Below are 12,595 nucleotides of genomic sequence, written 5' to 3'. Positions count from 1 at the left end.
ATAAAGATAAGTTGCTTTCCTAACAATGATGACCAACCCACTGAGACTTGTTGACAACGTACACTCCACGCTCCAGAGCAAATACGCTGACGCTTTGGGACTAGTCACCCAGACCATCCTATCTCTGAAAATCTAATCCCAAGTCCCTCGGCAAGGCCGGCCATCGCTCTGGCGAGATCACATCTTCTTTGTTATTACTTGCTGGGTTCTTCCTTGTGCTAAGTGAATTTTCTTAATTAATTACAGTTTCCACCATGGGTCCTGCAATTCTCTTCTTCCTCGGGCTTGCAGCTACAGCACCATCGTTAATCTTGGCGGCACAAACCTTGGGGGGCTATTCCATGGCCAAACCCTCAACAATTTGGATCAACAACGATGTTTTCTTTGAAAGTCGCAACCGCTACAGCCGTGACATCGTCGCCATAGCACAATCACAAGCTCACTCTGGCATTGCATCTTATATTGCTGCAGGGTTCTTTTGTGTCTCCTCTTCCATGTTCCCATGCAAGGAGTTCCTCTTTGCGGTATCCATTGCGGCGCCCATCGACACTGTCAGCAGCATTCATAATTCGCAAATAGTTTGGTCAGCGAATCAGGCTTGCCCTGTCGGGGAGAATGCCACCCTTGAGTTTACCTCAGGTGGAAATTTGGTCCTATGTGATGCTGACGGTAGCTACGTCTGGTCAAGCAATAGCTCCGACCGATCTGTAGCTCGCATGGTGTTAACCAAGTTTGGCAATCTGGTGTTGCTTAATCACATGAATGCAATTGTGTGGCAATCATTTGATCATCCTACAGATACATTGGTCCTCGGACAGTCGCTTGCCAAAGGTATGAGGCTCACAGCAAACACTTCTGCAACAAATACTATCTCGAGAGAGAATCAGTTATATATCACTGTACTCCCAGATGGATTATATGCTTATGTTGGATCCATGCCACCACAACTCTACTTTTCATATATTTATTCGTCTCTGGTTGACCACATGAAAGAAAATGATCTAGAGAAGGTTACATTCATGAATGGAAACCTCAGCATGTCAAATATGAATGATAGTATCTCATTGCCAGAAGCAAAATCCACCCAGTACTTGAGATTAGATCCAGATGGACACATGAGGTTGTATGAGTATGAATTGTATGATGAGAAATGGACTGTCATGCATGATGTAATGCGAATCAATGATTGTGCTTACCCAACAGTTTGTGGGGAATATGGTATATGTCCTAGGGGGCAATGTGGTTGTCCCGTTGATAATAATTCAAGTTCAAGGTACTTTAAGCTGCTGGATGAATGGAAGCCAAACCTTGGTTGTGCACCGATAACTCCAATATCTTGTCAAGAAATAGAACACCATCAATTATTGACCATTCCGAACATTTCTTACTTCGATCAAAACCCCACAGTTGTGAATGCAACAAGCGTCGATGACTGTAAGCAAGCCTGCTTGAAGAACTGCTCATGCATGGCCGTTCTGTTCAGAGAAGGAGAATGTGTTTGGGTAACGAAGGTCTTCTCCTTGCAATCAATACAACCTACAAATTTTCTTTACAACTCCTCAGCTTACCTCAAGGTGCAGCTTAGCCCCTCGAGGGAAAACAAAATGAAGGCGTTGTTAAGTGCTATACTTGGTGCTATTACTGCTCTAATATTAATTTTCATTATTGTCACTCTTTACCTACAAAGGAGGAAGCATGAAGACAAAGACGAGGAATTTGATTTCAGTCAATTGCCTGGAATGCCAACGAGGTTTTCTCTTGATACACTGAGTGAATGCACAGAAGGATTCAATAAGAAACTTGGAGAAGGTGGGTTTGGGTCGGTTTTTGAAGGGAAATTAGGTGAAATAAGAGTTGCAGTGAAACGTTTGGAAGGTGCTAGACAAGGAAAGAAAGAATTCTTGGCAGAGGTCGGGACTATTGGCAACATCGAACACATCAATCTTGTCAACCTGATTGGGTTTTGTGTTGAGAAGTCTGAGAGGCTTCTGGTTTATGAATATATGTCAAGAGGCTCGCTTGATAGGTGGATTTTTTATTCCCATAACAACGCCCCTCTTGATTGGTCAACTCGGTGTAGGATAATTATGGATATTGCCAAAGGCCTATGCTATCTTCATGAGCAGTGCAGGTGAAAAATTGCTCATTTGGACATCAAGCCACAAAATATTCTCTTGGATGAAAACTTCAATGCCAAAGTTGCTGATTTTGGACTGTGTAAGTTAATAAATAGGGACCAAAGCAAGGTAGTGACTGTGATGAGAGGAACACCTGGATATCTAGCACCCGAATGGTTGACGTCGCGGATCACTGAAAAAGTTGATGTCTACAGCTTTGGAGTTGTCATCATGGAAATAGTAAGTGGAAGAAAAATTATTGACAACTCTCAACCCGAGGAGGACGTTCAGCTTATAAATCTATTGCGAGAAAAGGCTCAAAATGAGCAATTGATTGATTTGATTGATAAGCATAGTGGTGATATGGTTTCATACCAGGAGGAAGTGGTTCAAATGATGAAGCTCGCAATATGGTGCCTGCAACATGATAGCATTCAAAGGCCATCAATGTCACTCGTAATTAAGGTATTGGAAGGTACTATTAGCATTGAAACTTTCGATGCAGATTCACTCTTGTTTGTTCAAGATAATCCATCAACATACTCAATTCCATCTCAAGCATCGATATTATCTGGCCCAAGGTGAAATAAGTGGATAACGAGGAGAAGAAATTCAAAGTATATATATGCAGTTTTGCTTTTGTATCCTATCCTATTTGTACTATGGAATTACATTTGAAATGGCACCAAAAGGACTTTTGAGGCAATATATATCATTGATTGTTTGGTGAGCTTGTACCTCATGGTATTGTACCTTCAAAAATGAAAAATTGGCTATCCTTCATGAACAATTATATGGCGGTTCATTCTTGATCAGGCTTGTTCGATGTACGAGAACATCGAGCCTTACTCAGGCAACCCCTCCTACAGCTACCATATGATATTGTGGGGGTGGTATAACATCTAGTAGACTAGTACATGAACGAAGCGGCACAACAACTAATTATAATATAATAATAAATGAAAAGTAATTAAGTAAATGGTTGGTTTCATTTACTGAAAGTCGCGTCAATGTTGATCACAATTACGAATAGTAAAGAGATAGTTTTAATTCATCAAGGACTAACTTGCATTCGACAAGGCCAAGGGAAGAACCTCGTTACTCGTCAGTTTTATTTATAGGAAATATGAAACCTTTATTGACTCTTTGCAAAAGTATCAAGTTGATATTCCACAAAAGAGTTCATTAGTTATAAGATGGCTTCAGGCAATCCTAGTGGCGTGTATCTGTAGTTGTATCTAGGTGTGTGTATACAGCTCTTTCGACGGCTTTTATTGTTGATCACGTGTCGTACTTATGGCAATGTAAACTAGAATAACTCGCGAACTGCTGACCAATTTGTATCATACATGAGCACATTACAGAACGAATTCCTAGATGGTCGGATTGTAATTGCATATGGGATTTCAGTAAATGATGTGTATAAACTGTGGAGGAGAAGAAACTAGACACTTCACTTAGTTCACTGGACATGTACATGACCGAACTGGAAAAAAAACTGAGATTATGACCCCTTCACGATGAAAAAAAGCTCGCTGTGCTAAGATACTTCTTAACTGAATAGACATGAGGATAAACAAACACTCCATGTACACTCAAATATGCATGTAAAACAACAGAACAGGGTTGACACTCCTCTTACCTGAACCATGTATCTTATTAGATGTAACCAAGCATTTCATTTCCCCTGCGTTATTGGCAGCTCTCTACTAATCCATCGATGAGCCGAAGTAAGCAAAATCCATTATACCCTTCATATTGCAGAATTTAATCTATCCACCTGCATATACATGCAGGTTTACAAACATCAAGAGATAACATCAATCAATTGATGCAAAAGCGAGTTGCAGAAATCACAGAACGCCAGACTAAACTCAGTGGCACCATTTATGGTGGAGTTGGATTAGCGTGGCAGGGTCGGCATCTCAGGAACCACCAGCAGGCGCGGCAGCCTAGCAAGCAGAGCACCCGGGGCACCCGCAGTCTCGGTGACAGCTTGAATTTAGGCACGGGCGATCGAGCAGTTCCTCCCTTTTTCCCATGCTCTTGCCCGGCCCCTTTCTGCCGGTGAGGGATCGTCAGAGCATTCCATTAATGTGACGACGGCTGCTATGGCTGGATTTGTAACGAACAATAACACATGGGGTCTTAGATTTGTGTTTGGGTCAATGCTACCGAACAAATCTAAGGGCTCAAAGTACTTCACAGAAATTTTATAGAATTTCGGACAGACTTCAGAATTCAGTTATCCGTGAAGCAAATTATCATGTGTGAACTATAGATACTGTGTTTTGAAGTGTACCATGTGTGGGCTATATATGTGTGATGTAAATGTTTGAACAAAGAATGTTCAGCTTTTATAATTTCAGAATCTATTCTTCGGATACGGTCCAGAGAGCCAACAATTCCGCTAATTAAATTGAACATTTTAGGATCTACATTGATTCGGTCAATCCTGTAAGTGGGCCATGTTTCATAATGCATGACAATGCACTCCACCTTCTGAGTGGCAACAAGCAAAGGTCGATGCACTCAACATGTGGGTGATATTTAATCATGAAAATACCCATAACTAATTTGGCCAATTGGCCAACAAAAAAAAACAATCCTAAAGCGAATTCTCTCATGCGTCAATCAAACTATCGTCGCACACGAATTCCCTAGCCATCCTGTACCCATGTGGTTGCCAACGTCAGGTCCAAAATTGCTAAATAAAAAGTAATCACAAGCACTTTCCAAATTAAACGCATCTAACAATTTTTTTCACTGCTAAAAAAACCTCACAGGTTCTTAGGCGGCTTTATCAAATCCGTCTTTGACGAAAATATCTAGGAGATACCATATTATGGAGACAAGTCCACGGTAACCATCAGGACAAGTAAGGACAACTTGCTACTACAAGCATATGCACTTTGTTGTTTTGCTGCATTGAGAGCTAGCGATGCCTCTCTAATTAACCAAAAAAATATGTCTTTAAACTTTACGCATTTGTGACTGATACCATATAACAGGCATGTTCCACTCAACCCCTATGAATACTTTTGGGAAATGCAGCACCCATCATGCTTCCAAGCCTAACAACAATAAACATAAACCAAATGACCAACCCACTGAGCTTAAAAAACAAAAATAAGAATGACCAACCCACTGAGACTTGCTGACGACGTACACTCCATGGTCCTAGCATGGAGATTGGACGGGCGCAAGCACACATCCACTCACTGAGTGGCGTTTTGGGACTTGCTAGCCAGACCACCCTACCACTGAAAATCCCATCCCAAAACAACTCCAAGTCCCTCGGTGAGGCCGGCCGGTCATCTCGTTTGGTGATCACATCTTCTCCATCGATTGCGGCTCAATATCATCAGGTGTGACGAACGTGCCATCTTGCTTCTACTCTACAAGCTCATCTCAAGATTATTGCTACCTTTCCCCTTGTGCTAACTGATTCTTCTTCTTTTTTTGCGGGGAAGCTAACTAATTCTTCTTAATTGAGCTTATTGTTGCCTTGCTCCTCATTCTAACTGATTCTTCTTAATTAATTACAGTTTACGTGAAGCAGCATGGGTCCTGTCATTCTCTTCTTACTGTTGGCGGCAGCTGCAACACCTTTGCTCTTGGTAGCGCCGACCTTTAGTGATGATTTCCCAGCCAAACCGTCAACAGTTTGGATCAACAACAATGTTTACTTTTCAAAATGTCGACCCCCGTATCATCACTGGTTTAATACCTGTCCCAGGCCACAACCCCGAAGCTTACATTGGTGCAGGGTTTTTATGTGTCTCCTCAAGATCCATGTGCGATGAGTTTCTCTTTGCGGTATTCATTTACCCCTTCCGCGTTGACAATCCGCAGGTAGTCTGGTCTGCCAACCGGGCTTGCCCTGTCAGGGAGAACACCACCCTTACGTTTACAAGAGATGGGAACTTGGTCCTTCATGATGCTGATGGTAGCCATGTTTGGTCCAGCAACAGCTCGGGCCGATCAGTAGTTGGCATAATGCTCACTGAGATCGGCAATCTGGTGTTGTTTGATCATAGGAATGCAACCGTGTGGCAGTCATTTGATCATCCTACAGACACATTGATCGTTGGGCAATCACTCGAGGAAGGTATGAGGCTCACAGCAAATACCTCTCCAACAAATTGGACTGAAAATCAGTTCTATATCACTGTATGCGTGGATGGATTATATGCTTTTGTTGAATCCACACCACCACAGTGCTACTTTTCAGATCTCATGGGGCAAAACAAGACAGGAAATGATCCAACAAGGGTTACATTCATGACTGGAAGTCTTACCATCTTTGGGAAGCCAGGCATGCCAGATACTGAGAGTTATATGCCATTATTGCCAGCAACTGACTCCATCAAGTACATGAGATTAGAGTCCAATGGACACTTGAGGCTGTATACTTGGTCTGGTACAGAATGGAATGTGTTTGATGTACTAGGGTCCCTTTGGATGGACGATTGTGATTACCCAACAGTCTGTGGGGAGTACGGCATATGCACAGAGGGGCAATGCGTTTGTCCACTTGAGAATAATTCTAGTACAAGCTACTTCAAGCTGGTGGATGAACGTAAGCCAAACCTTGGCTGCAGACCATTAACTCCAATATCTTGTCAACAAAGACAACAACATCAGCTATTGTCCCTCCCTAATGTTTCTTACTTTGATAAGAACTACATGGTTGTGAATTCAACAAGCATCGAGGAGTGTAAGCAAGCATGCTTGGAGAACTGCTCCTGCATGGCCGTTTTGTTCACAGCTAGAGAATGTGTGTGGGTGACGAAGGTCTTCTCCTTGCGATCAATACAGTCTGAAGTTGTTGGTTACAACTCTTCTGCTTACCTCAAGGTGCAGCTTAGCCCCTCTAACGAAAACAAAAAGAAGGTGCATCTTAACCCCTCTAGTGAAAACAAAAAGGTGATATTAGGTGCTACAGTTGGAGCCGTTACTACACTCGTGTTGCTTGTCATTGTTGTCACTCTTTTCCTACGAAGGAGGAAGTATGAAGAGAAAGATGAATTTGATTTTGATCAATTGCCTGGAATGTTGGCAAGGTTTTCTTTTAAAAAGTTGAGCGAATGCACTGAAGGATTCAGTAAGAAGCTCGGAGACGGCGGGTTTGGGTCAGTTTTTCAAGGGGAATTAGGTGAAGACAAAGTTGCAGTGAAACGTTTGGAAGGTGCTAGACAAGGAAAGAAAGAATTCTTAGCAGAGGTCGAGACAATTGGCAGCATAGAACACATCAATCTTGTCAGGTTGATTGGGTTTTGCGCTGAGAAGTCTGAGAGGCTTCTGGTGTATGAATATATGTCAAGAGGCTCACTTGATAGGTGGATCTATTACCGCCATAACAATGCCCCTCTTGATTGGTGCACCCGGTCGAGGATCATTCTGGATATTGCCAAAGGTCTATGCTATCTTCATGAGGAGTGCAGGCATATAATTGCTCATTTGGACATCAAACCACAAAATATTCTCTTGGATGACAACTTCAATGCTAAAGTGGCTGATTTTGGACTTTGTAAGTTAATAAATAGGGATCAAAGCAAGGTAGTGACTATGATGAGAGGAACACCTGGATATCTGGCACCTGAATGGTTAACTTCGCGAATCACTGAAAAAGTTGATGTCTACAGCTTTGGAGTTGTTCTCATGGAAATAGTAAGTGGAAGAAAAAATATTGACACCTCTCAGCCCGAGGAGGATGTTCAGCTTATAAATCTATTACGAGAAAAGGCTCAAAACAATCATTTGAGTGATCTGATTGACATGCACGGTGAGGACATGGTCTCACACCAAGAGGAAGTGATTCAAATGTTGAAGCTCGCAATATGGTGTCTGCAACAAGACAGCATTCAAAGGCCTTCAATGTCAACTGTGATCAAAGCATTGGAAGGTGCGATTAGCATACAAACTTTCGATGCAAATTCAGTCATGTCTGTTCAAGATAATCCATCCACATATTCAGTTACATCCCAGACATCGATGCTATCTGGCCCAAGGTGAGAGTGAGACACGTGGGAAATGAGCAGAAGAAATAACTCATGCAGTTTGGCTTTTTTATAATATCATGTTTGTACTTTTCAGCCAACATGTATATATATATTTGATTGTTCAATGAAGTTTTACCTGATGGCCGTGCATCTGAGGCTGAAAACCCAGTTCTGCTCCTTGACAGTTTGTTCTTCACTGGGCCAGGAGAGACAAACTTTTGACATGGGGTACCAAGGCTCTACTAATTCTAATAGAAAAAAATTACAATAGATCAGGACTCAAAATAGATGCATCGGCAAAAGCAAGAAAATTTGATTAGGTCTCAGGACGGTACATTGACCCTTACTAACACAACCCCTCCTCTATTGTTAACCATATGATACAATGGGATGGTGCAACATCTAAATGATGAAGGAAAATAGATGGTTCTGTAATTTTTCTAAGCATGGAAGGGGCTGTTTGCAAGACCATTCAGTTGTTTATGAAGGTGCAACTTTATGAGTCTATTTTCTTTCGGTATCCAGGAGGTAGTAGTAATAGAAAGCTCAAGTAGTCTATCTTGTCATACATAGGAAGAATGATATAAATAAAACACACTCAAATAAACTTCATTAACAGCGAGCAGAACTGAGGCAACTGTTCTTCAGAAGAAAAAATACAAATTGTGATACCCCTAATTTTTTCCACTATAGATGATTGAACTGAAAACAGATATGTCCCCCCATCACCACTTACGCTCTCTACAGACATAATGAAGCTCCTTAACTGAATCTAGCGTATCTCAAATAGACAACGAGGATAAAACCCAGTGTCGGTGAAGTCATACCAGATGGTCGAGAGATTGGATGATTTTCCCACGCACGCGCCCACGCGCCCATCCCCACACCCTCACGCGCACACACACACGCGCGATAAAAGTCAGTTGACATGTCTGAACAAGCTGTGGGATCCAAACTACATATCTAGAAACCCTGGCTTGGTCTCCTTCCACGCCCTGCCAAGCATTGCAGAGGCCTCGGACGACATCCAGGAGTAAGCAATCAACGCTTCCTCCTCCTTGACTTCCGTGATGCCGGCTTGGCGCGGCCGGGTGGGGGTGCTGCCTCTGCCGTGGCCATGCCTCGCTCCATTCTGTCGAGGCCGCTCATGAGGACCTCATAGTACCGTTCATCCTTACAGGCGCGGCGCGCTAGGCCAAAGAGCATATCATGCAGCACGGAGTGCCTGCACTGCTGGCACGTGTCATCCTGTGGTTCACCGCGGCAGTGCATCTGGCACTGCAGCGGCTTGGTTGTCCAGCGTGGCATGACGTGTAGCCTTGGTATCTCACGCACCCCCAAGTGGATCATCACCTAAAACAAATTGCAGTCTAAAGATCTTGCAGGGTGTATGTACATATGGCAGCTAAGGATGCAAGATCAGAATTCTTCAGTAGCAATGGATGGAAGATAACTGTTACCTTGACGGCATGGCAGCAGAGCATCCCCGTGTGCTCAAATTGCTTGCACACGCACATGAACACCTCACCGTCTTCTCTAACTTTGACCTCATATTCCACCCTAGACCATTTCTCCCTGGTTTCACTGCTGGGATGCCGTGCTAAGTACTTCAGGTTGGGGATGACTGCCTCCACCATGTAAGATTCAGATTCGTGTATGGCTTGCACAAACAGTTCGTAAACCGGTCTTGTGTACACCTCGCTGGCGTGCTTCTCGATTGGCAGATTTGTTTTCAGAACAATCTCATCCTGCACGAAAGCAATAATTCGCCGTAGCTTAGTCTTAGCTCATCAAGAACACATCACAAAAAATCTGTTAATTTCCTGAAGTTAAGCTTACCATAGTAGTCGGCTTATCCTCAAACCCATAGTCCGGTTCTTGATCGGACCGCAGTTCCACGTACTGTTTGACGAAAAGCTCCATTGAGCAATCCCGTGGAACATGTTGTTTCAGTAAGTGTTTCGCGCTCTCGCTCTTTTGTGTGCTAGTCAGTGTAGCACAGAATGTGTCACTGAAGTATGCCTTAACCCACTTATGCCGAACCTCATAGATCTCCTGCAGAAATGGGTGGTTCTCCAATCCATGCTTCTCTAGCAGCATCTCCCATGCTCTCTCAAACTCATCAGTCGTTAGCGTGTCGGTCAGAATTCTGTGGAGCTCCACCCGGAATCTACTACTTTTGGTGTAATGAAAACCGAGGTACTCCTTTGCCCTTCCAAGGACATGCCACTTGAACCATCTGTGTGTGGTGGATGGCAGTACCTCCAACACAGCTTCCTCAATTGCCTCGCAGGGATCTACAGAATTTTAAGCAAAACAAGTTAGATGGCTGCGCTGCAGAAAAATACTATTGGGTAGGGAAAAGCGTGTACAGAAGTAATCTTACCGGTCAGTATAGTTTGGGGGTGTTTCCCACCCATTAATTGGAAGAACTGACTCAACACCCATTTGAAGCTCTCCGTTTTCTCGTTTATCATCAGCACCCCACCAAGCACTATGGTCTCGAAGTAGTTGTTGACTCCAACAAAAAGGCCGAACGGCATTCCATACACGTCCGATCTGTAGGTTGTGTCGAAGATAATCACATCACCAAAGTATTGGTACTGAACGCTCTGGCCACTGGTCCAGAGTAGTGGCCTTACTCTACAGTTACTATCAACCTGCAAGCCAGAATACTCAAATGTTGGATCCTTTGCTTTGATCCTAGCAAAGGTTTCCACGGTCTTTCTGAGATCCTCAGACAGCAGATCCTTTGCTTCATTATCAGCAATGTGTGGCACATTGTTTTCCCTTAGTTGGCGAATCAAGTCCCTTGTGTTCTTGTCGATACTGTTGTGAGACTGCCAGGATGATCTCTGCGCACACGTCTTAGAAAGTGGATGGTTATGCCCAACTTGATGTTCGCATACACACCATCCACCGTCTCTGGATCTCAGCAAAAGAATCGACGCCGTGCATTCACACCGACGGAATGAATTGCTGTCCTTGCTTGGTTTCCCCTGTAGAATATAACATTTTTCCGAGCATTGGTACTGGGTTGAGATCAGCAACACAAAAATCAGAAGTACTACCTTGACCACAAGGGGGGGATGAATGCCATACCTCACATGCGCAAACAAATTGCTGTATGCATTTAGTTCCATGAGAATCCACACTACTCGGTCCATAGGTGACTCCGAATACAGATTCCCAGGAATAAATGTTGTAGAATTCATAGGCCTCATCAAGAGAAACAAAGAGAGTCCCCACGGTTGGATTGACCACGGCCTCAGTTTCCCTCTGCTCGAACCCTGCAATTGCCTTCTCCAGTGCGCTGACACGACACACAGAAGCAGATCCATGTTCATCTCCCAGCCGTTCCCTACAAAAATTGTGCATAGATCAGCAGTAAGTTGATGAATGGGAGTACAATTTCCTAACTTTGCACCAGCCGGCACACAACAGAACATCATCTAAAGATAATGACATTGAAAAAGTACTGAAGGTCTGAAGCATCCATATATTTCACGTATCTGAATTCCAATATCCGGCAACACAGCCAGGCTATGAATGTTTCTTTACCTATCTATATGCATAGAATGCTCACAAAGTGGGAAGCATCAAATGAGTGCAAATGACAAGACTGAGATATGTACTGCAAGGTCAAGAATGGGTTCTTAATTAGCACCAGCCTGTCGATAATGAAACAAACCTAATATATCCACGATTGGGCTGTGAATTTCAATCAATAGGAGTAGAGTACTGAGTACATGCTCTGGACTGGGATTGTAGCGTCTGTGCAGATGGATCGATGCATTTAGCTGTCACAGGAAATGGATCTGTTCATAATGATCTACCACAGAATTGGAACATACAAAAGCAGAGAGCCTGACTGAACTTGTTTGGGCGAAAATCACAGGCAGCTAACTACTCGCAACCACCTAAAACCCTAACCCACAAATCCTTGTGGATTAACTAGTCAAGGATTCCTACATCCAGGGATAAATTAATTATTAATCCGCATGCCCTGTTCCATGGAGTTAGGTCGCAGTCATCCAGATCCAGCCAACCTCCGCGGTCCCTGACAGAGACGGAAACACCCAGAAGAAAAGTGAACAGCATACAGCGCTAGCGCGACGGCGAGGTTGAGTACCTAGGACGAGTGGCGGCGGCGGCGGCGCCATGGGCGTCCGGGTGCGGCATCTCCGAATCCTTCTCCGTCATCTCGACCCTGTACCAACGAAACGAAACGAAACGCCTGCGGTTAAGTAGTAGTTCGCGGGCCGGACCGGAGCGGCGAAGTTGAACAAGGAAGTGGCAGGCTGACCTCGGCTGCTCCTTCCCCGGCGGCGACAACTCCGGGGGCCGTCTCTGTCGCCCGCGGCTGTTGGTATGTACAGTACGGCGCAGGAAGAAGAATGTTAGTTTTTTTCCCGCAAAAAAAAGAATTACCCTTTTTTTTTCTTTATCACCCTTTGCACCACGTAGACCGTA

General features: G+C 43.8%; 2 protein-coding genes and 1 pseudogene across 2 annotated transcripts; 2 read left to right on the top strand and 1 right to left on the bottom strand.

The window, feature by feature from the left end:
• The first annotated feature begins 254 nt into the window (after positions 1-254).
• Positions 255-3,023, top strand: LOC119316365 (annotated as a pseudogene).
• Positions 3,024-5,904: 2,881 nt separating this feature from the next.
• LOC119314737 (G-type lectin S-receptor-like serine/threonine-protein kinase SD2-5) lies at positions 5,905-8,363 on the top strand. Its single transcript, XM_037589431.1, has 2 exons — positions 5,905-6,563; positions 6,915-8,363. Exons 1-2 carry the CDS (start codon positions 5,913-5,915, stop codon positions 8,133-8,135), a joined length of 1,872 nt encoding a protein of 623 aa, XP_037445328.1. The 5' UTR covers positions 5,905-5,912; the 3' UTR covers positions 8,136-8,363.
• Positions 8,364-8,710: 347 nt separating this feature from the next.
• On the bottom strand, positions 8,711-12,526 carry LOC119318596 (protein FAR-RED IMPAIRED RESPONSE 1-like). Its single transcript, XM_037593179.1, has 7 exons — positions 12,429-12,526; positions 12,255-12,332; positions 11,225-11,483; positions 10,509-11,121; positions 9,962-10,419; positions 9,583-9,870; positions 8,711-9,475 (listed from the first exon to the last, which is right to left on the bottom strand). The coding sequence occupies exons 2-7, from the start codon at positions 12,323-12,325 to the stop codon at positions 9,164-9,166; spliced, it is 2,001 nt and encodes a 666-aa protein (XP_037449076.1). The 5' UTR covers positions 12,326-12,332; positions 12,429-12,526; the 3' UTR covers positions 8,711-9,163.
• Between the last annotated feature and the right edge of the window lie 69 nt (positions 12,527-12,595).

The sequence above is a fragment of the Triticum dicoccoides genome, chromosome 6A (genome assembly GCF_002162155.2).
Source record: "Triticum dicoccoides isolate Atlit2015 ecotype Zavitan chromosome 6A, WEW_v2.0, whole genome shotgun sequence".
Taxonomy (NCBI): Eukaryota; Viridiplantae; Streptophyta; class Magnoliopsida; order Poales; family Poaceae; genus Triticum; species Triticum dicoccoides.
This window is presented reverse-complemented; position numbering and strand designations above follow the sequence as displayed.

Coding starts and splice junctions, on each gene's coding strand:
- LOC119314737 (XM_037589431.1), top strand. CDS start 5,913: ATGTGCGATGAGTTTCTCTTTGCGGTATTCATTTACCCCTTCCGCGTT. Junction 6,564..6,914: donor CAGAATGGAATGTGTTTGAT/GTACTAGGGTCC, acceptor TGGGTGACGAAG/GTCTTCTCCTTGCGATCAAT.
- LOC119318596 (XM_037593179.1), bottom strand. CDS start 12,325: ATGACGGAGAAGGATTCGGAGATGCCGCACCCGGACGCCCATGGCGCC. Junction 11,484..12,254: donor GCCGCCGCCACTCGTCCTAG/GTACTCAACCTC, acceptor CAATTTTTGTAG/GGAACGGCTGGGAGATGAAC. Junction 11,122..11,224: donor AATTTGTTTGCGCATGTGAG/GTATGGCATTCA, acceptor TATATTCTACAG/GGGAAACCAAGCAAGGACAG.